The sequence below is a fragment of the Nannospalax galili genome, unplaced genomic scaffold (genome assembly GCF_000622305.1).
Source record: "Nannospalax galili isolate Female #2095 unplaced genomic scaffold, S.galili_v1.0 scaffold1251, whole genome shotgun sequence".
Classification (NCBI taxonomy): domain Eukaryota; kingdom Metazoa; phylum Chordata; class Mammalia; order Rodentia; family Spalacidae; genus Nannospalax; species Nannospalax galili.
Window position 1 is genome coordinate 277,446 of NW_008329321.1, and position 27,239 is coordinate 304,684.

General features: G+C 41.1%; 1 protein-coding gene across 1 annotated transcript in view; it reads left to right on the top strand.

The window, feature by feature from the left end:
• The window catches only part of Cep97 (centrosomal protein 97), a 32,096-nt gene extending 8,342 nt beyond the window's left edge, over positions 1–23,754 (top strand). Inside the window, exons 5-11 of the mRNA XM_008835769.3 lie at positions 3,420–3,533; positions 4,370–4,536; positions 7,430–7,594; positions 8,817–8,950; positions 14,051–14,825; positions 19,334–19,409; positions 22,326–23,754. Of these exons, the coding sequence (XP_008833991.1) occupies positions 3,420–3,533; positions 4,370–4,536; positions 7,430–7,594; positions 8,817–8,950; positions 14,051–14,825; positions 19,334–19,409; positions 22,326–23,027 (2,133 nt within the window). The 3' untranslated portion in view covers positions 23,028–23,754. The remainder of the gene's footprint in view (positions 1–3,419; positions 3,534–4,369; positions 4,537–7,429; positions 7,595–8,816; positions 8,951–14,050; positions 14,826–19,333; positions 19,410–22,325) is intronic.
• Positions 23,755–27,239: the final 3,485 nt, after the last annotated feature.

A 27,239-nucleotide genomic window follows, 5' to 3' on the forward strand; every position in this document is an offset into this window, starting at 1 on the left:
GAGATGAGGTGGCACTCTGTTGTCCAGGTTGGTCCTGAACTCCTGGTCTCAAATGATCCTCTTTTGAGTAACTAAGACTGCAGGACTCACAGGTGTGCATTACCATGTCTTGCTGTCTGAGTTTTTCTTTTTTGTTAACTATTGGGTTAATAGTTGCTTGCAGTCACCGCCAGCGGTGGTCGCTCCTCACGGGTGCCACTCCTTTGTTCTCACGGGCGTCGAGGCTACTCCTTTGCCTGCCCTGGGCTGAGGCAGCTCTTCTGCTTGCCCTGTGCTGCCTCCTGTTGTCGCTGCTTCTGCCGGTCCTGGACCCCAGGGCTGGTGAGGAGACTGTGTCCGCAGAGCTACATTCAGACACAGAAGACCAGGTTCAGTGACGCAGGTCTGCTTTATTGCAGGAAGGCACAAGCTTATATAGGGGTAGTGGTCCAATCACAGCACAGCAAGTGGGATACCTTATTAGCATAACAGGTTTAGCATCCTATCACAGTACAGCAAGTAGGACACCTTATTAGCATCCTATTAGCATAACAGACTTACTGTCCTATCACAGAATAGCGGGTAGGATGCTTCATTAGCATACTGGGTTTCATATTACAGAGCCTGGATTCCTGGAAACCACGTGACCCTAACTGTTGCAATAGCTAAGTGTTACAATTTTGGATTTCAAGGGTGGTGATTAGGGAGTGGCAACTCTAGACATCAGTCTCATGATCTGCCAATGGGAGCAAATGTCACAAGGTGTTTCTTGTGGTTCCAGCAGTTGGGCTGTTGCCTCGGGCCTGCTGTATGGCTGTCAATAAGACTTTCACCCTAGGCTCAAGCCTGTCTCCCACAGTTGCTATTTTTCAGTATTAAGTATTAATTAACAAAATTAACCTCACTTAAAATAAATAAGCATGTGAGTTGGAGAGATGGTTCAGGGGTTATTGGTACCCTTACAGGGAATCAGAGTTTGGTTCCCAGCACCCACACGGGCATCTCACAACAACCTGAAGGTCCAGCTCTAGGGGATCCAATGACCTCTTCTGGCTCCAAGGGTAACTGCACTCATATCACCCACCTGCACATCCCCATATACAAACATGAACACACACACAATTGAAAATAAAAGTGAATCTTAAAGAATAAATAAACAGTAGTATCTAGCACTTTTATGGAGAGGACTGTTTCACATACCCAAGTAACAGATGGAATCAGCTTCAGAAAACATATGTAGGGATTTTGCTGTGTTTTTGCTTCATTGGATATTATTAGCACCAGATAGATTCATAAAACTTTAGAAACAGTATCAGAATTTCTGTTTTCCCTACATCTTGAGCAGAAATATTTTTAGCAACAATTCTAAACAATCTGCTGTATCTAGCTGTCCTGATAAATGGTGAAAGAATTCAAATGAACTAAATGATTGAACATTTTGTGGATTTTTCTTTTTGTTGCTTTTTTTTGACGAAGGCATGAATATTTAATCGGAATCTTGAATGTTTAGAATGTCTTGGTTAGACTTCTTAGACATATTTTTGTTGTTGTTGTTAAAGATTTATATATTTTTATTTATGTGTATGTGTGTGTACCTGCTTGTCTGTATGTGCTGCAGGTGCCCAGGAGGATAAAATTGGGCATTAAGTCTTCTGGAACTGGAGTTATAGGTGGTTGTGAGCCTCTGATGTGGGTGTTAGGAACCAAACCTGGGTCCTCTGCAAGAGTAGTAAATGCTCTTGACTACTGTCCCATTGCTCCAGCCTTTGGGCTTGATTCTTTCTCACTTAATATGAGTCAGCTTTATCAGCAATTAATATTTTCTTTCTTTTTTTTTTTTTTTTTCGGTCTTTTTGAGGCAGGGTCTCCTTGTAGCCCCAGCTGGCCTGGAACTTGCTATGTAGACCAGGTTGGCCTTGAACTCAGAGATCCACCTGCCTCTGCCTCCCAAGTGCTGGGATTAAAGTTGTGCACCAATTTGCCCAGCTTAAGTAACATTTTCTTTAAAAAAATGTTTTTATTATGGGCAAGCATAGTGGCACATGCCTTTAATCCCAACACTTGGGAGGTAGGGGCAGGTGGATCTCTGTGGGATGTAGCTGGGGTTACAGGCCCTGTCTCAAAAAGACCAAAAAAATTTTTTTTGTGTGTGTAAATGAATGTTTTGTCTGTATGTATATAAGTGCACCACTGTGTGTAATATCCACAGAAGCCAGAAGAGGGCTTCAAATCCCTTGTACCTGGAGTTATAGATGCTTGTTAGCAGCCATATGGGTGCTGAGAACTGAACCTAGGTCCTCTGCAAGAGCAGCCCGTGCCCTTTAACTGTTGAACTCTCTCTCCAGCCCCGAATGTAACATTTTCTACCTTTCTCTAGCTTTTAGTAACCAAAAAAATGTAGTTGGGAGGTACAAGTTGTGGGTTATGTGTTTCTCCTTTGGAAAGTTGCTTTTTATGTGACCTCTTTTTTTTTGGGGGGGGGTCTTTTTGAGACAGAGTCTCCCTGAAGCCTCACCTGGCCTGGAGCTCGATATGTAGATCAGGCTGGCTTTGAACTCACAGAGATCAGCTTGCCTCTGCCTCTGGAGTGCTGGGACTAAAGGCGTGCACCACCATGCCTGATCTGTGTTTAGTTTTGATTGTGTGTGTGTGTGTGTGGTGTATATGTGTGGTGCATGCACCTGACTGTGCAGATGAGTGCAGGGGCCAGAATAGGTTGTTGGGTGTCTTCCTCTATCCCTCTCCACCTTATTGCTTTGAAATAGAACCTCTCCCTGAACCAGGAGCTCACTCTTTTGACCAGTGATCACTTATTTCTGCCTCCCTGATGCTGGGGTTACATGCACCATCAGGCGTGTCTGACTTTTTACATAGGTGTTAGGTATTTGAACTCAGGTCCTCACACTTGCAGAGCAAGCATTCTTATCCACTGAGCTAACGTCCTAGCCCCTATTTTGATGTTTTAAAAGAAAATGAATAGGTGTGTTGGAAATTACTTTGTGTATTAACTTAAATCTCACAGCATGCTAGGCACTCCATCAAACGCATGTTCTTGGACAAGTTTTTTACTCCTTGGTGAATATAAGATGTTTGCATGAAAAGAGAAAGTGACCACTTAGACTCCTTCTGAGTATTAATCTTTGATTTATGTGTGTTGAGAAGCATAAAAAAATAGATTTGTTTATTCTTTTTTGTTGTTGTTGTTCTTTTTGAGACAGGGTCTCCCTGTAGCCCCAGCTGTCCTGGAACTCACTATGTAGACCAGGTTGGCCTTGAACTCACAGAGATCTGCCTGCCTCTGCCTCCTGAGTGCTGGGATTAAAGGCATGTGCCACCACGCCCGGCTCAAGATCTGTTTATTCTTGCATGCACCATTTTGATGTCAAAATAAATCAATTTATTTGTAATCTATTCATTTGTCATTCTTTTTTCCTTTCAAGACTTTGCTTTTACATGGAAACATTATCACCTCTCTTAGAATGGCACCTGCTTATCTACCCAGAAGTCTTTCTATACTGTCTCTGGCAGAAAATGAAATCCGTGACTTAAATGAGGTAAAATTTGAAGACGTTGATGCTTTGTGGGATTCAGAAAGAGGGACAGCTCAGGAGAGACAGAAGAGATTGTTGGGCTCACTTTAGACTGTGAACATCCTGGGAGAAATTGCTGCCATAACAAAACACTTGGCCCTAGTACACTTATTTTTCTTTCCACTTTTTCTTTTTTGGTGTTTTTGAGACAGGGTCTTCCTGTAGCCCTAGCTAACCTGGAATTCACTATGCATACCAGGCTAGCCTTGAACTCACAGAGATCTGCCTGCCTCTGCCAAGTGCTGGGATTAAAGGCATGTGCCACCATGCCCAGCTACTTTCCACTTTTTTTCAATGCCATTGGGTCATTAAGCCTGAATTGCATGTATGATGCTGCAGTTGTCACACTGGGAATTGATTGGTAGGAGAGAGACACCTACTTTACAGGGGCTAAAGGCAACCTGACCACCTTCCCTTGGATACTATTATGTTTTTAAAATTGGATTTTCTTAAGCCAGGTGTGTCATGCATACCTGTAACCCCAGTACTTGGTAAGTGGAGGCAGGAGGATTAGAAGTTCAAATCCAGCCTGGGCTAAATAAGAGTGTGCTTCAAAAAAATTAAAATAGTGTTTCCTTTACCAGGAAATGGTGCTACTACTTTCTATTGTGCAACAAGGACAAATGGTCACATTAGAATTTTGGAAGTTAGTGGCTAATAGTAGAGTATTGCTCAATGCTCTTCAAAACAAGAGGAAAATTGTCACATTGTCAAATGCTACCAAAGATATGTAATCAGCGGAAGCTCTGTGCTTGACACTGAATACTCATTTTGTTCAACAAAGATGTCCTTTGTTGCAGATCTCCTTTTTGGCCTCTTTAAGTGAACTGGAGCAATTGTCAATCATGAATAATCCTTGTGTGATGGCAACACCTTCCATTCCAGGGTTTGACTACCGGCCGTACATCGTCAGCTGGTGCTTAAATCTCAGAGTACTAGATGGATACATGATTTCTCAGAAAGAAAGGTGAAATGACCTGTTTAATGTGTGTCAATCATGGGAGTTACTGGAAAGATCATTTCTCATTTGCTACAGATTAATAACTGATTTTGGTTTTTTTGGTCATTTTGAGACAGGGTCTTCCTGTAACCCTAGCTGTCCTGGAACTCACTATGTAGATCAGGCTGGCCTCATACTCACAGAGATCCACCTTCCTCTGCCTCCCAAGTGCTGGGATTAAAGACATGTGCCATTACGTTCAGTTTATAACTGAATTTCTTAAAGCATGTGATTAGAAACTAAAAGCGTTAATGTAATCACAGTGTAGATTATGTAATGATTATTTAGGATGACCTTTCCTTTCTCAGAAAAGACAAAGAATGAATAAGAGAGCTAGGAGCCAGGTGTGGTGGTGCCTACCTATAATCCCAGTTCTTAGGCAGTGGAGGCAGGAGAATTAGGAGTTCGAAGTCATCCTAGACTACATTGTTGGTTCCAGGCCAACCTTGGCTATGTGAGCGTGCCTGAAACAAACAAACAAATAAACAAACAAACAAAAAACAAACAGACAAAAAATAGGGCTAGGGAATATAGCTTAGTTGGTAGAGTGCTTGCCTAGCATACTTGAAGCTCTGGGTTTGTGCATTGGCACTGCATAAGACAAGCCATGGTAGTGCATTCAAGGCAGGAGGGTCAGATAGTCAAGGCCATCTTTGACAACATAGCAAGTACTTATGAGAGCCTGTCTAACAACAACAAAAAAATATCAGCTCTAGAGGTTGGGGCTAGTGATTCTGAATGCCAAACTTAAAGAATCCACTTTCTAAAAGTTGTTTTGTTAATCAGTTATTTGGAAATTGTTAACACTTGCCTAGAAACCAGGTTATGGATATTGTGTAGGATCTCAGATTAATCTCACAAAAGCTTGTGGCCTATCATGTGTAAAGGAAGTATTAATATCTTAGGACTCAGATACCCATTATAATGATGCCTCTAGGAAACGTAAATGGAATTTCACTTTGGAATTCCTAGCAGGCACACTGTGCTGTTTGGTTCTCCCCTTCTCATACCCGGGAGCCAGCAGAAGTGGAACTCCCTCATCCTTAGATCTCTAATTGTCTCTGAGTCTTAGAGCTAGGACTCTGCCACAAGATTGGGTTGTTTGGAAACTGGCACATGACCATCAGAACCTTCAACCAGAGAGCCTTGGAGAAACTGGGAAGTGGGTAAGAGGATGTAGAGACAGAAGGGATGACACAGTTCTCTGTGCTATGCCTCATGTCATTTTCTGCTCTCAGAACAGACAAGTATGCATTCCTGGACTCAGCATGTGTTTTGTCCTTTGCTTCTGAGATCCTTTTGAGAGTTGGTTCTCTTCGTCCACCTTGTTGAGGCAGGGTCTCTGTTGTTTCTGCTGCATACTCCAGGCCAGCTGTCCCACCAGCTTCTGGTGATTCTCCTGTTTCCACCTCTCATTTTGCTGGGGAAGGCCAGGCTTAGGGATGCATGTCACTCCATCTAGTCTTTTTACAGAGGTGCCAGGAATTGAACTCAGGACATCAGGTTTGCAAAGCAAGCGCTTTTTTTTTTTTTTTAAGCTGCCTGAGTCATCTTTCTGGCCCTTAAATGCATTTTTAAAATGAAAATATGGTTCACTGGAGGCCATACAGTATATTGTGATTGATTGATATTGCTTGTGAGTTTCTTTTTCTCGCTCTCTCCCTTTCGCACTCTCTTTTTGAGATAGGGTCTTATGTAGCTCAGGCTGGCCCTGATTTTGTTGCCTTCGCCTCCCAGGTGCTGGGATTACAGGCATATTAACATGCCAGCTTTATTCAGTCCTAGGGACACTCTACCAACTAAACTATACCCATAGGCTGCTCTAATTTTTAGTATCTTAAAATTAAAGATGTGGTGGAGCACGCCTTTAATCCCAGCACACTCGGGAGGCAGAGGCAGGCAAATCTCTGTGAGTTCAAGGCCAGCCTGGTCTACATAGTGAGTTCCAGGACAGCTGGGGATACAGGGAGACCCTGTCTCAAAAAGAACAAAAAACCAAACAACTCCCCCCCCAAAAAAAACCCATTATGAGCTTATGATTAAGCATAATTTGTATGTTTAGGTACTTTTATATGACAAAGTGAATGGAGAGAATGCTCCTTGCTTCTTTGAAAATTAATTGATTGATTGATTGATTTATGTATTTTTGAGACAGGGTCTCCCTATAACCCCAGCTGGTGCGGAACTTGCTATGTAGACCAGGCTGGCCTCGATCTTACATAGATCTGTCTGCCTCTGCCTCCCAAGTGCTGGGATTAAAGGCATGAGCCATCATGCCCTGCTGAAAATAATTTAAAAATGTTTGGAATCACTAGTGCAAACTATGTGTCCCTAGGTATGAAACAAATTTAAAACATTAGACCAAGAGAAATGAGTTACAAATATAGATTACAAAATCTTGAAGGGTGCTGGAGAGCTGGCACAACCCTTAAAGGCTCAGGCTCACAACCAAAAAATCTTGAAGGGCCAGGTATTGTGGTGTATGCCTTTAATTCCAGCACTCTGGAGGCAGAGGCAAGCCAATTTCAGATTGAGGCCAGCCTGGTCTATGTATCAAGTTCCAGGCCAACTGGGGTTTCAGGGGGACCCTGTCTCAAAGAATAAGAACATGAAGAAAAATAAAAAAAAATCCAAAATAAAGTGGTAACCAGTAGAAGAAGACACCCAACACCAACCTCTGGCCTCTGTATGTACATGTGCATATACACTAACATACACACACAAATTAATTAAGAATAAGTAAATAAAGGATTTAAAAAATTTGAGTGAATTTTATGGGCACCGAGTGGTTTTATAGTAATTTAGAAAGATCACTATTGCTTAACAATGCATTCTGACCATCACCACTGCATTTCCCCAGTTTGAAAGCTGAGTGGCTCTATAGTCAAGGCAAGGGGAGAGCATATCGGCCTGGACAGCACATCCAGCTTGTCCAGTACCTGGCTACAGTCTGTCCTCTCATTTCTGCACTGGGTCTTCAAACTGCAGAGGATGCCAAATTAGAGAAGATTCTGAGTAAACAGAGGTAAGCACATTTATTTGTGGCAGCTGATGGATTTATGGGTGAAAATACGTCTGAGTCTTTACTGATAGTAAGCTGGAGGCCAGACCTTTGGCCCATGCATCTGAGTACTCAGGCCCCTTGCCTGTGACCCACGCATCTGAGTACTCAGGCCCCTTGCCTACAGAGAAGCTGAATTATAGTGTAACTTGTGCCATGGCAACTGCATTGCTAATTACTTATTGATTCTTTGGGGAGAACTAAACAATATGATATGAAGGAATGGAATATTTAAAAAAATGTTTTTGTCAGAGTCAGTTATAGCTCAGTGGTAGAGCAGTTGCCTACCATGTGAGTGGTTCAAGGTTTGTGCTTCATCTCAAAAAAGGTACTTGGTCTTTTAATACACATGTATCCATCATACTGCTTTTAAAATTATATATATATATATATATTTATATATATATATATATTTGTGTAAGTGCACCACATGCATGCAAATCAAAAGGGTGTTGGATACCCTGGAACTGGAGTTATGGATGATTGTTAGCCACCATGTGGGTGCTGGGAACTAAACTCAGGTTTTTTTGCAAGAGTAGCCAGTGCTCTTAACCGCTGAACCAGCTCCTCAGACAGCTTTTTAAATGCTAATATTAGCAAGCATGGTCAGAAATATTTAGTAGTCACTTCTTTTATCATAGGTATAGACTTTCAATGTTTTTGCATATAAAATTATGTTCATATAAGGACACCTATACTGTATAGGTTTATACATGTGAGTGCAGAGCCCTCAAGTAGAATAAGAAGGCATCTGATCTTCCTGGAGCTGGAGTTACAAGCACTTGTGAGCTGTGTAAATGGTGCTGGGAACTGAAGTCGGGTCCTCTGAAAGAGCAGTAAGCACTCAACCTGTGAGCTGTGTCTCCAGTTCCCTAGTGGATTTTTTGAGGCAGGGTATTATGTAGACTAGGTTGGCCTTGAACTCATTATGTAGGAGAAGATGACTTTGAACTAAAGTACTGGATTTATAGACATGTGCCACATGCCTGTCTTTTGTCTAATAATTTAACAATTAGTTTTAACCTTTCTTACACAAATCTTTCAAATGAGACTATAATTTGTTAATGACTACAGGTACCTACTTTTTAAATTTGTAAATTTCTATCTTTTCATCATTGTTTGTCTAAGAAACAGAAAAGCTTTCTTTTCTTAGTGTTATGTGACATCAAATATTATTGATTTTTAGGTTTCACCAGAGGCAGCTGATGAACCAAAGTCAAAATGAAGAGTTGCCTTCTCTTGCTCCTGTTGAAACAAGAGCACCCCTTACACCTGAGTGTTCAAGCCCTGTTCAAGATTACCAGAGAGTTCAGGAAAGTGGTAAGGAAGTCTTTATCTATGATTCCTTGTCTCCAGCGTATTTGATTTACTGGGTATCATAACACAGAAAAAAATACTTTTGTTCATTTATTTATATTTTCAATATATTTTATTATTTTTATTTTATGTGTATGAGTGTATTGTCTGCATGTATGTGAGTGCACCCGTGTCGTGCAATGACCTGGAGGTCAGGGGAGGGCGTCAGAGTCCCCTGGAACTGGAGTTTAGGACGATTTGTAGCTGCCATGTGGTGCTGAGAATTGAACCTGGGTCCTCTAGTGCCCTTAACCGCTGAGCCAACTCTCCAGCCCCCTTTTGTTTATTTTTTGTTTTTTAGATAGGGTCTCTATGTAGCTCTGGCTGGTCTGAAATCACTATGTAGTCCAGGCTAGTCTTGAACTTGCTGCCTCTTTTTTTTTTTTTTTTTTTTTTTTGAGAGCGCGAGAAGGTCTTACTATGTAGCTCTGGCTGGCCTGGAATTCACTAGGTAGACCAGGATGGTCTTGAACTCACAAATTTGCTTGCTTCTGTCCTTGCTACCTCTTGAATGTTGGGCTATAGATGTGTACCACCAAGTCCAGCCTAAAAGTATGTGTGTATGTGTGTGTGTTTATATTTTTATGTATATGAGTGTTTTGCTTGCTTATATTTACACTATGTACGCACAGTGCTGGTGTGAATGTTGGGCTATAGACATGTACCACCAAGTCCAGCCTAAAAGTATGTGTGTGTGTGCGTGTGTGTTTATATTTTTATGTATATGAGTGTTTTGCCTGCTTGTATTTACACCATGTACGTATAGTGCTGGTGGAGGTCAGAAGAGGGCATCTTATCCCCCTGGAATTAGAGTTATCAGTGGTTGTTAGCTGCCATGTGGGTGCTGGGAACTAAACTCAAGTCTGCTCCAAGAGCAGCAAGTGCTCTTTTTTAAAAATATATTTTTTTTATTTTATGTGTATGAGTATATTGCCTGCATATGTGTAAGTGCATTTATGTCATACAGTGCCTACGGAGGTCAGAAGAAGGCATTGGATACCCTGGAACTTGAGTTATGGAGGGTTGTTAGCCACCATGTGGGTGCTAGGAATCAAACATGGGTCCTCTGTAAGGGCAGTCAGTGCTCTTAACTGCTGAGCCATCTCTCCAGCCCCTATTTTTTTTCTTTTTTTTTTTTTTTCTTTTTTTTTTTTTTTCTTTTTTTTTTTTTTTGGTATTTTTTGAGACAGGGTCTCCCTGTAGCCTCAGCTGGCCTAGAACTTGCTATGTAGACCAGGCTAGCCTCGGACTCACAGAGATCCACTTGCCTCTGCCTCCTGAGTGCTGGGATTAAAAGCATGTGCCACCATGCCTGGCCTGATTCTCTCCTTTTACCTTACATGGGTTTGAGGGACTGATCTCAGGTTGCCAGACTTGTGCAGCAAGTGCCTTTACCTGCAGAGCCATCTTGCTGGTCTCCATATTTTTAATTAGAAAAAAAATTTTTTTTGACTGATTTTTATTTTTTGTGTATGAATTTTATGCTTGCATGTGTGTTAGTGCACCGGTGTTGTGCAGTGCCTGCAGAGGACAGAAGAGGGTGTTGGATCCCCTGGAACTGGAGTTATGGACAGTTGTTAGCTGATATGTGGGTGCTGGGATTTGAACCTGGGACTTCTGCAAGAGCAGCCAGTGCTCTTAACTGCTGATCCATCTCTCCAGCCCCCTCTATATTTCTAATTTTTAAAAATATTTCTTGAGGGGCTCAAGAGACAACTCAGCAGTTTAGAGCATTTCTTGCCCTTCCAGAGGACAAGAGTTTGGTTCCTAGTACCATATCAGGCAGCCCATAGTGCCTATACCTCCAGTTGAAGGGAAACCTTTTTCTGCCTTCTCAGGTCCCCCACCCTGCAGAAACACCACATACACATAAATAAAAATAAAATAAAAAACATTTCAAGGACAACTGTCTTTTTGGGTGGGAAGGGGTAGAGTTTTAAGATGGAGTCTCCCTGTAGTCAGAGCTGGTCTGGAACTCACGATGTAGACCAGGCTGGCTTCAATCTCAGAGAGATCCACCTGCCTCTGTGTCCTGAGTGCTGGGATTAGAGGTGCGTGCCACTGTGTGGTGACAGCTGTCTTTTCTATATACTTGAGGCTTTGATTATTCTCCCACCCAAGTACTGCCCAGGTTCAACCTTGCTTAGTTTCTGAGATTGGCTATGTTCGGGGTCATATGGCCAATAGACATCTTTGATTATTTTTATAGTTACTCTCTAAGAATTATTTTTCAAATTTTGTTTTTGGGGACTGGAGAGATGGTTCAGCAGTAAAGAGTATTGCCTGCTCTTGCAGTGGTCCCTGATTCTGTTCCCAACACCCAAGTGGCAACTAACAACCCTCTGTAACTCCAGTTCCAGGGGATCCAACGCCCTCTTCTGGCTTCTGAGGGCATTGCGTGACATGGGTGCACTTGCATACATGCAGGCAATATATTCATACATATAAAATAAAAATAATAAATAGATCGTTTTAAATTTTGTTTTTAATTTTAATTATTTTTATTTTATGTGTGTTGGGAAACCCTGCTGTTAGGGTTGTAGTTCTCCATGTCTGGATAGCCCTAAAGGGCTCTAAGGGAGCGAATTTGGAGGTTTTTTTGGCGTGATGCTGAATTACCCATTATAGAAAAGAAGTGTGGTCAGTGGTGCTCAATGTTCCTGGGGCAGCCTGCCACCAGGGGATTGATACGTTCTGACAAACACAAGCCTAGCCACAGATTTAAGGGACTGGCAACCATCCTTGTGACTTTTAACTGGTTGCTGTGTTACCAGATTTTTATGATAGTTGTAAAGGTTACTGCCTACATCCAGTCGGGCTTTCGGGGTCTGGAAAAAGGGCAGGGGTCCTTCGGCCAATATCAGGGAGTCGCACTGACCAAGAGGCTTCAGTTGCCCGCAAACCTTATCCAGACCCTCGCGAAGGCAATAACCGAGATAAAGCAAAGAGAGAGAGAGATGGGGTGGTCCTCTGATGAGCCCCTTCCCCAGGAAAAGGTTTACGGAAAAAAAATGGCTTTTTAAAATATTTTTTTTTTTGTTTGTTTGTATGGTGCAAGCCACCTTGAATTTTTAAGTGCTCCGCAGGGGCTAGTTAACTTAAATTCTCACCTAACTGGTTTAGCTTGGGCTTGAGCACCCCAGGGGCAAGATAACAAAACAGATTAGGGAAGTTTATTTTAGAAGTTGACTTTAAGGCTTATATAAAGATCCCTTAGAACTTTGGGGATTTTTGTTTCTAGGGGTGTTGTTTAAGATAGTAAAGGAAAGTGGGGTGAAACGCTGATTTCTAAGGGAACATGCCTGGCATCAAAACCCCAGGTGATTCCACGTAGTCCACAGCACAAGCCTGCCCGCAAATTTAAGAGATCCGGCGACTGCTCTAAGAGCAATTAACTGGTCGTTGAGTTACCGGGTTTTTGCATTAGAAAAATGTATAGATAGGGGGTCTTGTCTACACCCGTGCGGGCAGTCATGGTCCATACAGAGGACTAAGAGCCTTTGGCTAACATCAGGGGGTACACCTGATCAGAAAGCCTCAATTGCTCCTTCATCTTTAACGGTCTCATGTGAAGACTCAGACAGAAAATAAAAGGAAGAAAGGAGAGACTGCCAATCCTCAAGGGTGGGATGGCCAAGGCAAAGCTGCCACTACCCTCTTGGAGAGAGGGGGTACTCACAAACTCCGTGCATTCCAGGAGCCCCACATTGGGCGCCAGTTGTGAGTCTCTCCCTCCCCTCGAGGGCCACTGGCCACCGATCCATGAGGACAAAGGGAGCAGAAGTGACAAACGGGGGGTCAGGACGGCCAGTGAGCATGACGGAAAAGACCTTCCGGGGAGTGAGACTCAGTGCTACAGCTCTGTTTATTCAGTGGGGGTCAGGGAAAATATAGCATGGAGGCAGCAGCCGAAGCTTCAGCTGATAGGTGCTCATAGTATGCTTTATTTACATGTGGTAGGGGGATCCTATCATCCGGCTATGGGGCAATGCCTAATTATCATGTAGAAAAAACCTGGGGGCAATTTATTCAGTGGGAGAACTAGGAAAAATATAGTGTGGAGGTAGTAGCCAAAGGCTCAGCTGATAGGTGCTCATAGTATGCTGTATTTACATGTGGCAGTAGGCTCCTATCATCCGACTACCAGGCAATGCGTGGTTATCATATGGAAAAAACCTGAGGGTAATTTTTACTCCAGGTAACTATGCCAAAGGTCATGTTCCAAATAAGGTGAGGCATCCGTGCTTGGTGGCACTTTCCAGGTAAGTCAGGAAGAGTGCAGGAGGCCCCTGCTGAAAAGGGGAGTCCTTCCATTTGGCGCCGAGCCCCTTAGGGCTATCTGGACATGGAGAACTACAACCCTAACAGCAGGGTTTCCCAACATATGTGCATGAGTATTTTGCCTGTGTAAGTGTACTCATGTTATCCAGTGCCCATGAAGAGCAGAAGAAGATGTTAGATCCCCTGGAACTGGAGTTGTAGATGATTGTTAACCACCATGTGGGTGCTAGGAACCAAACATGGGTCTTCTGCAAGAGAAACCAGTGCTCTTAACCCTTGAGTCATCTCTTCAGTCCCTGTTTTTTGATTTTTGAGACAGTATATCTCACACGATATCCTTGGCTGGCCTTGAACTAACGGAAGTTCTCTTGCCTTAGCTGCTAAAGTATTAGGACTACAGGCATGAGCCAGTACTCTTAGTTTAGCAAATCATTTTCTTAAATGTTTGGCCTGATGTTTTAGGCATGTTAGAGGAAATCACTGAAGGCATTTTATTGTATTTAATATATTTCAGGGATTAGATTTCATTAAAAATATATAATTAAGGGTCATTAAGATGGCTCAGCAGGTGAAGGCACTTGCCACCAATTCTGACAACCTGAGTTTGGTTCCTGGATCCCACATGGTAGAAAGAGAGAACTGATTTCCACAAATTGTCCCATGACCTCCACATATATATCTAAAAAAAAAAACCCGTAAAAACCAAAAACTTTTTAAAGTCTACAGCTAAGAAGTCTCTTCAAATACTTAGTGATTTAAATGATGCTGTCTTGATTTTTCTAGAACCTGTCATCCAAATCAATTCTTGGGTTGGGATGAGCAGTAATGATGATCAGTTATATGCAGTTAAGAGCAACTTTTCAGCCTCTGCACACACTACAAGGTATTCCCGAAATGACCTTCACCTGGAAGATATCCAGACAGACGAGGACAAGTTAAACTGTAGTCTTCTCTCTTCAGAGTCCACTTTTATGCCAGTTGCATCAGGACTGTCTCCAGTATCACCCACTGTGGAGCTGAGGCTACAGGGCATTAACTTGGACCTAGAAGATGATGGTATTGCAGATGAATCTGTGAAAGGGCTGGAAAATCAGGACTTGGATAAGGATGAAGAAAAATCTTTATGGGGTACAAATGAAAATGCTGTTCAAATGTTGAAAAGTAAGATCAGTACAGAAGTAAATGAGAAAGTTGGACTATTACCTTGTCCAAAGTCAACAATAATCAACACTGTCTTGAAGGATAATAGCCCTAGTCTTACATCTTTTCCTGAGTCAGCTGGGCACATTGTCTCTCATACAGAGGTAGATGGTGAAGAAACCATGTCTCTAACAACTTCAGAGAAATTTCCCTGGAGGAGTTTTACCCAGAGACCTGTTGCTGTGGGACAAGATAAAGTTTTCCTTCAGAAACTGAACAAAGCAGCCACCAAGCTTCAGGCCTCTTGGCGGGGTTTTTATACCAGGAACTACAATCCACAAGCCAAAGGTGTACGTTATGAAATCCGGCTACGCAGAATGCAGGAGCATATCGTCTGTCTAATGGATGAAGTAAGGAGGTGGGTGAGAAACTGGGCTGTTCTGTTGGCTTGGTGTGCCGGGTTCTTAAATTGTTTCAGAACTCAGTGCCTGTGGTCATGACATATTTCATACCAGGTGGCCACGGCCAGTTTACTTCTGTATCTCCTGTGATGTGTTGGAACCATCTCGAGGCACAGATGGTCATGTCCATCTCCATTTCTAGCACAATTGGTACATAGGTGTAGGATCACAAAAGATGTCCAATGAATGTGAGCAACATAGGCATCTATAGTTCTAAAGAAAGATAAGTACAGATATTGTAGAAAGACTGGATAAGGGGAAAAAAAAGAAGATTGAAGTTCACATAGAAACAAGCACGTGGCATAACAGCTAGAGAAAATAGCAGGGATTCAAAAGGACTAAAATTCCGGGACTGAGGTAGGAGTTAATCTTCAGTTTCATGGCTTACATGTTTTACTGATCCAACCTAGGAAAATTAGGATTTCATTAGTGTTTCAGCCAGTAGTATTTATTATTATTAGGTAGAACAGGAGAAAGTAGCAAAAGAGGCCAAGAACGGCCAGCCAGGAGAATATATTGTGTTCAGTTCCAATAGGGCATGGTGTCTGAGGAGAGGTGAGAGGACAGAGAGCTAGATGTTAGATTTAGCCATTGGCAGTTATTGGTGGCTGTGTGGTGACCCTCAAGATTGTCATCAGGTTCTATGATTTGCTAAATGGATTTACAGAATTCAGGAAAATTGTTCTGTTTATGGTTACTGTTTATTACAGCAAAAGTACACAGATATAAGTTACTGGTAACCAGAGAATCTCTCTTGAGCATTGTGGTCCAGGATTTTTATTAGGGAGTCATAGGCATTGAGAGCTCATGTGACTGACTTTCCTCAGATCTCAGATTCCCTAGAAGTAAACTGGTACATGTGGGCCAAGGGTCCCAGGTGAACAAAGTGAGTATTCACTAGAAATCACATTGTTAGTGTAAACTCCATTGCAACTGAAGACCCTAGATGTACAGAGATAAAAGATAGTCTTTTTGGGAAGTCTTTTTCCAAGGGCTCAGAGGATGCCTTCCTCTCTATCCTATGCTCGTAACATGCAGGACTTGAACATCCCAGTCCTGTTGAGTTAGCCTTTCGTTGCACAGTGCATTTAAGAGTGGCTTTAACCTGGAATGGATAGTGAATAAGGAAGTAAAGAGTTTAAAAAATGAGTGGCACCAGCTCCTTGGCAATGTTGCTTTACAGGAGGAAGAAATTGGGCACTTGCTGATGGGGAATCTGTAGGTAAAGAACATTTTCCTAAAATTGGGTGCTAAAGAGTGTATGTGTCAGTGGAAATGATTATAAGGGAACAACTGATGATGCAGAGGAAGGAGGGCAAAGTACAGGAACGAAGTTGAGAAGGTGAAAGAGAGATCTGGTGCACAAGGAGGGGATGTGGCCAGAGGTAGGCATGGGGCAGGTAATTAGGCACAATTGGAGGAGGGTGGGAAAGTCTTGTCTGACTTGTCTTCCTGTTCTGTAAAGTGTCAGTCATGGTGAGTACTTTAGACAGAGGGGTGGGAGAAGTCTGAATGTGAGAGTGTCACCTTAAAAATGAACTTAAGAAGCCTGGAGTCCCAGCTACTCAGGAGGTGAGAGGATTACTTGAGTCTGGCCTGGGTTAACACAATGCCGTCTCATCTCAAAACCAGAACATAGGTCATAGATCGGGTTGTGTCAGTTCCTTCCTTCCTTCCTTCCTTCCTTCCTTCCTTCCTTCCTTCCTTCCTTCCTTCCTTCCTTCCTTCCTCCCTCCCTCCCTCCCTCCCTCCCTCCCTTTCTTTCATCTGCTTGTCTTTCTATCCTTTCTGGTTGTTTGATTTTTTTTTTTTTAAGACAGTGTCTCAGTATGTAGTGCTGACTGGTCTGCAACTCCTCATGTAGACCAGGTTGGTCTTGAACTCAGAGCTCTGCATGCCTCTGCCTTCCAAGTGCTGGGATCAAAGTTATGTAGCACCACATCCTGCAGATTATATCATTTTCAGTGATTCTCAGCTTTTTTTTTTTTTGTCTATTTTGAGACAGAGTCTCCCTGTAGCTCCAACTGTCCTGAAACTCGCTAGGTAGGTGAGGCTGGCCTCAGACTCACAGAGATCCCCTGTGTCTGCCTCCCCAGTGCTGGGATTAAAGGCGTGCACCACCAGGGTCAGCTTTTATGTCTAGGTTCAGGCATGGTTCAGTCAAGAATTTTTATTTATCCCCTTCCCCTGGCAACTAACTATAGTAGAGATAGAATGAAGAGCAAGGGAGCTGAAGATACAGGGAGGGAGTAGTAATGATGCATCTTGGAATTTATTTATTTATTTTTATTGTATGAGTGTGTCAGGAGAGGGTGTCAGATCCCCTGGAACTGGAGTTATGATCGTTAGCCTTCATGTGGGTCCTGGGATTTGAACCCAGGTCTTCTGTAAGAACAGCTAGTGCTCTTAACTGCTAAGTCATCTCTCCAACCCCAGATCTTGGAATTTAAATGAAGTGGAAGGGAAGTGAAGGCAGGAAGTGAGGGTCATTGGATTGCAGGCCTGGATTGCTGTATTGGGTACTAGAGCAAATGGCCTAGGAGATAGGAGAATATCATGTAGCTAGTATTGGATGCTTCAAGTAAGTCTTTTGTTTTTGTTTAATTTTTTTTTTTACAATTATTGTGTATGTGTGTGTGTGTGTGTGTGTGTGTGTGTGTGTGTGTGTATGTGTGTGTACATGTGCCACAACCTTTGTGTACAGTGGAGGTCAGAGGACAACTTGGAGTTGGTTCTCTCCTTTTACTATATTGGTTCCAGGGACTGAACTCAGGTTGCTAGGCTTGGAATTCCTCCTGGAATAAGTTTTGAAAGCCAAAGCGTTTGGGAGTAGGGTGAGATTATGACAGTGGGTGGTACAGGATAGATTATTGTTAGGTAAAGCATCTGGTTTGAATGTTGACACCTCAGGAAAAGACAGGAATGGGGTAGAGTGGAAGACTGGTGCCAAGACAGCAGTGATGGGGGAGGGCAGTGGGAGATTAGTACTTGGCAAAAAGAGTTGAGGAATTTATCAGGATAGCAGTGAGAAGCAATTTGCTGATTCTGATACATGAAAAGAAAAAAAGGCTTCTACTTGAGGAAACTAGTGTTCACACAAATGGGTCTGTTTCAGTCAAGGAAAAGTTCAAAGAAAGGTGGAGTCTATAAGGGAGTTTGCTGATTACAACACAAAACAAACTTTGGAACAAAGTGGGAGTGACATTCTGAGCTGTAATGGATAACTAAGGAAACCTTGGGTTTGGAATAGGCCTAAGAATTGATATGTATAAGTGAGCTCAGTGACTAGTGAATGGCAACAAGAGATAGATGTGGGGGGCTTGTTGATAGCAAGGAGTGATCCGGAACCATGGCCAACAGGAAAGTGATGTGTTGGAATCAGTTCTGCTAAAGTCTTAGAACAAAGTTATCAATTTATGATTCTGAGAACTTAAGCTTGATCCTTGACTATTTGGAAGCTTGGAGTAGCTAGTCTTTTCTGTGCCCCCTATCATTTTGGCATGTTTGGCTGGGAAATTGAAGGGCAGGTAAAGAGATGTTTAATTCATATATATAAGTGCACATATACATACATGCACAAACATTTTTCTATTGGCAGTACTTTTTAAAAAAAATTTATAAGTTGGGCATGGTAGCATACACAAAGGAAGGCAGAGGCAGGTGGATCTTTGTGAGTTCAAGGGAAGCCTGGTCTACAAAGCCAGACCAGTTGGGGCTACAAGGAGACCCTGTCTCAAAAAAGACCAAAAAAAAAATTATTTTCTTTTTATGTGTATGAGTGTTTTGCCTGAATTGTATGTAAGTGCACCATATGTGTGCATTGTCTTAGGATTCTAGAATAGGGAGTTAGATCCCCTGGAACTGGAGCAACAGATGGTTATCAGCTGCCATGTGGGTGCTGGAAACTGAACCCAGGTCCACTGCAAGAGCAGCCAGTGGTCTTAACTGCTGAGCCATCTCTGCAGCCCCTTTCATTTTTGGGGAAGAGGTTGAGACAAGGTAGCCCTGGGTGGCTTGTGACTTGTTATATAGACCAGGCTGGCCTCAAACTCACAGAGATCCACTTGCCTTTGTCTCCCAAGTGCTGTAAGTAAAGGCATGTGCCACTACCACATCTGGTCTGTTGGCAAGACTTGTAGAATAAATATCTGAGATTTCAGAACATCTCATTTGGTTTCTATTATGACTTTTTACTTCTATTATTAATATTTTTTCCTTTTTGAGACAGGGTCTCACTACATAGCCCTGGTTGGGCTGGATCTGCCTGCTTCTTCTCCCCAAAGCTGTTGACTTCTATTTTGAATCATCGTTTAAAAATAAAGTTTGAGTTTACATATTCTAAAAGTAGAAAGAATTGTTACTAGGTTATGAATCTCTTTCTAATGCATTTGTTTAGTAGTCATAGCAGGAATTTCAAATCAAAGTACTCTTCTTTGTGTCAATACAGTGCTTTGATTCCTTGCAGATTAAGAAAAGAAAGAGATGAAGAACGTGCTAAGAATTTTGTACAAGAAGAAGCGGTCAGATTCCTCTGGAACCAGGTAAACCCATCCTGCTGATTTCCCTGATGTATGTGAACAAACGAAAATTCTAGATTCCTTGAAATAAGCAGAATCAAGAATACTTCTTTCTCCTTTATTGGGTGGGGAGGGTTGAGTGGGGGGTGGTGGTGATGGACCCTAAGGCTTTACATGTGCTAGGCAAGGCCTCTACCACTGGGTATTATCCCTAGCCCTGAGTACCTTGTCTAATGTTAATGGTGTGGTTTTGTGTTCTTTTCCACTAACCCTAAACTATGACAGTGCATTTTGTTACATTTTGTTTAATCAGAAGAAATTTTTCTTTCAAAATTTTGAGAGCTAGTAGTCTAAAGCCAAAGGAAAGTTGTTTTGTTGGGGATTTTTTTTAGACAAGGTCTCACTATGTAGACCAGGCTAGCCTTAGACTTGCTATATCTTCCTACTTCTGCCTCCCAAGTGCTAGGATTACAGGTGTATACCACCACACCTGCTAAATGTTAGAACTTTCTAAGCGATAACAAAAAATGCAATTTAACGTTTTACATAGCTGTTTACTGGGAACATTTGTACCCTTTCCCTCTTTTTTTAAAGACAAGGTCTTGCTAAATAGCACAGGTTGATCTCAGACTCATCATCCTCCTGCCTCAGACTCTTCAGTGCTGGGATCACAGGTGTTCATCATGAAGCTCTGCTGTCAGGACTGTGAGTGAAAGGTGACTGTGACAGCATATGATGCTTGTAATGTATGTCCTAAAAAGTTCATGGAATGCCTGGGAGATAGGGTTTAAATCCTACAATGGAACACTCTAGGAAAGGTTAAGCAGGTGTGTGGCATGCCTGCAGTCCCTGCACTCAGGAGGCAAAGGTAGAGACATCAGAAGTTCAAGGCCTACATAGCAAGTTTGAGGCCAACATGAAGACTCTGTCTTAGAAAAACAAAAAGCAAAATAAAGCTAGAAAAAAAGCAACCAAAACAATTTAAGCATTTAGTTTTACTAATATTGTATTGTATCAAGCACTTCCTGATGGTAATTAGTTAGAAATATTTTTATCAAGTAATTTGTTTTAATTAGATATGACCTGTACAATTAAAAAAGATTAATGTTTAAGATTTTGTATTTGCCATCAGTAGGAAAGTGGTTAAATAAGTTATAAAAATAACAATACAGCTGGTATGGTGGCACACACCTTTAATCCCAGCACTTGGGAGGCAGATGCAGGCAGATCTCTAAGTTTGAGGCCAGCCTGGTCTACATAGTAAGTTCCAGGTCAGCTGGGGCTACAGGGAGACCCTGTCTCAAAAAGATCAAAACAAAACAAAACAAAAATAACAATACTAGACAGTATCGTCGTACAGAAAATACTATGGGAGAATTTAAAAGCATAAGATAGTCATATGGACTGACATGGAAAGATCTTCAAAATAATACTAAGGAATGACAGCAAGATGCAGAGCTTAGCGTTCTACCTGGTTTTAAAAGCTCTCTGAGGACCAATGAGATGGCTCTGTGGGTAAATGTGCTTGCCACCCAGCCTGACAACCTGAATTCAATCCCTGGGACCACATGGTAGAAGGAGAGAACCAACTCCTATAAGCTTTTCTCTGACCTCCACATGCATGCCAGCATATGTGTGTTGTCCTCCATAAATAAGTGTAATTTTAAAAATTAAAAATACTCTTTAAAAAAGCTCTGAATAATTGAAAATACAAAGAAAAAAGTATACTTTAAGAAATGACCTACTATCAGAAATTACCTTGGAGAATGGTCAGAGTAAAACTAAACATTCTATATATTGCTTTCTCCCTCCTCCATCTATGCCATGTGTCTTTTAAAAAATATTTCTTATTTCTTGGGGCTGGAGAGATGGCTCAGCGGTTAAGAGCACTAACTGCTCTTGCAGAGGACCCAGGTTCGATTCTCAGCACCCACATGGCGGTTACAAACAGTCCTTAACTCCAGTTCCAGGGAAATCCAAAGCTCTCTTTTGACCTCCAAGGCATTGTACGACATGGGCTCACATACATGCAAGCAATATACTCATACACATAATAAATAAAATATTTATTTTATTGGGATATTGGGATTTTTTAGTCATTTTAGAAATATTTAGAAATACTTTCTTTTCTTTTTTTTTTTTTTTTTTTTTTTTAGAAAAGGTTTTTTTTTTGAGCCCTGGGGGGTTTTTGCTATGTAGACAAAGCTGGCCTCAAATTCATTCAGAAATCTGCATGCCTGTGCCTCTAGTATGCTGGGATTAAAGGCTTGTGCCACCATAACTGGCTGTTTATAGTGTATTTCAAAATAATATGAAAAAGTCTATGCTTGCATGGATATCTAAAATAGATTTTTTTTTGGGGGGGAGGATCTGCTTATACTGTTAGGTTCTGATTGATCTTATTGATTAGATGTCAGTGTATATTTTGTACATTATTGACCTTGTAGTCAGCTAGACATGAGCTGTTATTGCATTGTTCATGGTTTTTCCAGTGAAGCAGGAAAATTGCTCTGGCTTTCCCCTTTATGTTGATGAGTGCCCTTTGCTACCAAGGACACATGCCTGCCTGGGTTGGTGGGAAGTGCTGTGAAAATGATAGGGGAGTGGGGACTGGAAAGATGGCTTGGCGGTTAAGAAGAACACTGGTTGTTCTTGCAGAAGACCCGGGCTCGAATTCCAGCACCTACGTGGCAGCTAACAACTGTCTGTAACTCCAGTTCCAGGGGATCTAACAGCCTCTTCTGTCTTCCTCGGGCATTGCATGACACGGGTGCACTTACCTACATGCAGGCAATACACACATATACATAAAAAATTCTAAAAAGAAAAAAAAAATGAATGAATGCAACTACGTGACTGCTGGAACAAAAGCTGAGTGGACATTTTTAAAAGACAGGATTTTATCTTACATGGAAACTATATCTCCCTGCTTTACTACAGGTAAGATCTCTACAAGCTTGGCAACAGACCGTGGACCAGCATCTGATTTCCTGGCATGCTGATGTTCCTCCTATATCAAGTACTCTCGGTCCACCTAAACCTTCATTGTTTCCCCAAAGTCAGAATCCCTCTTCTGCTCAAAATTCTGGTTGGCTCATTGCTCAGGACGAAGCACTTCAAGAGAAATCCATACCAGAATTTCCAGACTCTGGTTTTCATTCCTCCATAACAGAGCAAGTTCAATGTTTTCAGGATTCTTTGGATTTTGAAAAAAGTTCCATAGAAGGCAGCGAAAGTTCCATATTGGGGAATTCCATCGACACGGTCAAATATGGCAAAGACCTTGATTTAGAGGATGTTAGTGAGGAGCGCAGTGACTGGAGTAAGGAAAGCTCCAACAACGAGCAGGATAGTAATCTGCTCGAGCAGTACTTAACTTCAGTTCAGCAGCTAGATGATGCTGATGAGAAGACTAATTCTGATGAAGTGGCATGTGACAGTCAGCTTCCAGCTTGTCTCCTGGAAAAGTTAGATGCCTCACCTGACAGTGCTTCTGTAGGTGACTCTCAAAGTGTATCTCCTGCATTACAAGATGAAATTAGCCAGACACCAGAGAACTGTAAGTTAAATGCAGAAGTTGAAGGGCAGCAGTCAGAATGTGATTCTACATTTCAGGTTTTGCATGTGGGTGTTACTGTATAGCATGTCTGGTTTGGGGAACAGAAATTCACTTCAGTTTTCTTAAAAATGTTTTCAGTTGCTTCTTTTCTTTAGAAGGGGAGCAGCCCTTTTTCCCATCTTGTTATTGTTTATATAAAACTTGGATTCTTGTCTCAGACTTTTCAGATTTGAGATATTGAGCTGTCTTCATTTTGGTTTTACTATTTAACTGTAATTTACTAAACAGTATTTAGGTTAAAAGGTTTATGTACTTTGTTTCTTAACAATTACATCAATAATGTTTCTTTTGTGTACTTATTTCCTTTCAAAAATAGTTTCTTAAAGAAAGTAGTAAATTTTACCTTAGTGATGTAATTAGGAGACGTTGGTTCTTCTGAATCATATAGTAAGGAATGTATTTATTATGTAAGGCATGACAAATATAAGGTTGTGAACTGTTGACATTTGCAATATAGCTCCTTCCCTGAACCAAAACCATGTTTTTTCCTCTTAGTTAAGGAAAACCTTCTTATATAAGAAAATTTAGAGAAAAAATTTTTTTTTTCTGCTAACTGGTTCAACTGGTGCAATTGAACCCAGGGCCTTGGGAATGCTAAGCATGTGGTCTGCTACTGAGCTATCCCTCGACCCCTAGATTCTTTTAAAAAGATATTTTATTTGTTATTTTTATTTTATGTATATGAGTATATTGCCTGCATGTATGTAAGTACACACATGTTGTACAATGCCCATGGAGGTCAGAAGAGGGTGTTGGATCAGATCCCCTGGAACTGGAGTTATGGACAGTTGTTAGCTGCCATGTTGCCATGTGGGTGCTGGGAGCTGAACCTGGGTCCTCTGAAAGAGCAGCCAGTGCTTCTGAGTCATCTCGCCAGCCCTGATTATAAGTTTCTTTCTTTCCAGCATCTGATTATAAGATTCTTATATTTTTAATATATATATATTATTTATTATTTTTATGTTATGAGTGTTATGCCTGCATGTAAGTAAGTGCACCTGTGTCGTGGAATGCCCGCAGAGGACAGAAGAGGCCATCAGATCCCCTGGAACTGGAGTTACAGACAGTTGTTAGCTGCCATGTGGGTGCTGGGATTCGAACCAGGGTCTTCTGCAAGAACAGTCAGTGTTCTTAACTGCTGAGCCATCTCTCCAGCCCCTGATTATAAGATTCTTAAGTGGGATGATTAAATTGCCTCATGACAAACATCAGCTAATTTGTGGATCAGTTTTGAAGTGTTCCATCCAGGATTAAAAATTAAACTTACATGGGCGAGAATTTTTCTCTTTGCTTTTAAGAAAGAAGACACAAGACCTCATTCATTTGGAATATCGCTGCTCAAATGTTTATCTTTTAATCATGTGCTTTTTTTGTTTTTTTTTTTTTTTTTTTTTTTTTTACTGTGCTTTATGATAAACATTGTGTGCCAATATATTGGGAAGAAATATTTTGTCAGAAATCAATGTATGTTCATCTTCTATGTTCTTGCTTTTTTTTTTTTTGTCTTTTTGAGACAGGGTCTTTCTGTAGCCCCAGCTGTCCTGGAACTCACTATTTAGACCAGGCTGGCCTTGAACTCAGAGATCCACCTGCCTCTGCCTCCCAAGTGCTGGGATTAAAGGTGTGTGCCACCATGTCCAGCTTTTGCTTCTATTTTTATATATACTTCAGCAAAAGGTCCAGGCTGTTCATTTTCCATTTTTTTGTGTAGCCATGGGGAGCATTCAAGGCCTTATCATCTTAGATAAGCACTGTACCACTGAGCTTTAGCTCAACCCTTACTTCACTTTGACCTTTGCCCCAGAGTGAAAAACATTTAAAATAATACTACTGATGGAGTAGGAGTGATTTTCTTTCTTAAGTGCCATATTTGAAAGACAATTTAATGGCATTTAAGAAAAAAATAAACCTCGCTTGCAGAATATATATATGTATCTTCATGAAGAAATAAAATTGTGCTTGGATCTTGTTGGTAGGTACATCTATAAATCAAAGGTAATATTTGGAAGCTTGGTATTATGTCTTTTAGAATGCTCTAATATATTAAAAAGCACATATCTGATTTCCCCAATTATAGACAAGCAACAGTTTAAAATTCTGGCAATACTTGTATTATCTAAACCTAGATGCTAAATGCCATTAATTATTCTGTTATAGCCATTAGAGCCCCTTCATTTAAATTATATAAAATAAAAAGTTCTGATCCTACAAAAATAAAGTTGAGGATCACATGATATTCTTTGTTGACAGAAACAACATTTCTGCAGTTGGCCAGCTGTATTCTTCTCAGTTTATAAATAAATAGCACTCAGGTTGAAAAGACTTGGATCCATTCTCAGAAATCCAGAATCCCTTGGAGAGGAAATGTTTTCCGTTTTTTTAAATAAGCAAAATAGTCTTATCTTTGAAGAGATTCTTCTAGTGAGGCATGTGTAGCATTGACTGCATGTTGAATAAAAGTTGAATTTTGAATTTTTAACTTTTGATTAATGATAATTATCTTTTGTGATTTTGCAATTCTTTTTTAAAAAGATTCATGTATGTGTGTGCGTGTGTGTGTGTGTGTCTGTCTGTCTGTGTGTGTATGTCTGTGTGCATGTGCTCACATAAGGCAGAACAGACAACATATCTTTGGAGCTGGAATTAACAGCATTTGTGAGCCAATGTGGGGACTGGAATCTGGACTCCACTTCTCCCACAGAGCAAGCTCTCTTAACTGCTGAGCCATCTCTCCAGCCATAGTTTGTGAACAAAGAAAGAAGTTTTCTTCTTATTTTTCTATTTTGCAGTTAAGTGCCTCATTTGCTGCCCACAGTTAGATACTGAAAAACCAATTTGCACTGCACTAGTAGCAAAGTACGGCTTCATGGTACATTAATTTTTCAGAAAAGCTGCTGAAATGTCATGGTTCAGTATTCCCTAAGAACCTTTCTGCTAGCATCTCCTCTTTTTTTAAGTAATGGCAGATAGAGTTATTTGATTAGATCAGCATTGTCCGCAGAATTTTACTTTTACTTGCTTTTCTAGTGTGAAAAATAGTATTCAACATATTTTTATGAGAAATTTGACAGACTATGGTAATTATTAATATTCTGCTTTATCTTTATTTTACTAGAATTTAGAAATGCAAGAATATTAAACAGCCTTGTCTCAGCTAGAACATCTTGAATGTAGAATGAAAATACTGTAACTTAGAATGTACAAAAACTAAGGCATAGACTTAATATATTTTCACTGGCTTATAATGTAATTTGAAGGTAATTTCTATGTAACCTTTATTAATTTTTTTTTTTTTTTGTCTTTTTAAGACAGGGTCTCCTTGTAGCCCCAGCTGGCCTCAGACTCACAAAGATCAGCCTGCCTCTGCCTCCCAAGTGCTGAGATTAAAGGCATGCACCACACGCCCGGCAATTAATTTGGTTTTAACGCTATGGTTATGTAACTGAAGAGGAACGAGTCAGTAAAGTTTAGGGGATTGGACTTTGAACATGGGTTTTTCTGACTGGTGAGGTTTTGTTCATTTGTACTATTTTGATTTGTATCACTTCTCTTTATTATGGAATATTATCAATTAGGAATTACTGCAGAAGTATAGACTCCTACCATGTGAGAATCAGAAGGAGTCTTAGATCATTTGCTGCAGCTACATCTTCCTTCCCCCCTTCTCCTCTTCCTCCTCTTCTTCCTCTTCCTTTCCTTCCTCTTCTCCCTTCCCCTCCTCTTCCATCCAAAGAGGGCATTAGCTCTACTGGATGGACTGACTCCTTTGTTTTAAAGTTGAATCAAAAGCTCAGAGAAGGGAAATGACTCGGCTAAGGTTATAGTTAGTCAGTAATAAAGTGTGAAAACATGTTTCTGTAGTCCAAAATTTTATTTTGCCTTCTCTGTTAATCTTTACATTTAGTGAATGAGAAAGTCTCTGTATTTGAAAGAAGTAGAAAAGCGTTTTTGTTTTTGTTTTTTTTTTTGGTCTTTTTGAGACAGGGTCTCCCTGTAGCCCCAGCTGTCCTGGAACTCACTATAGACCAGGCTGGCCTTGAACTCACAGAGATCCACCTGCCTCTGCCTCCCGAGTGCTGGGATTAAAGGCATGTGCCACCACGTCTGGCAGAAGTGGAAAAGCTTTTAAGAGAGCTGTAACTCTGCCACTAAAGGCAGAGTTGTCTGTAGAAAATAATTAAATCTTTCAGAACTTGGAATGACTGTTCTCCAAAAATATGTGGCTTCATTTATAT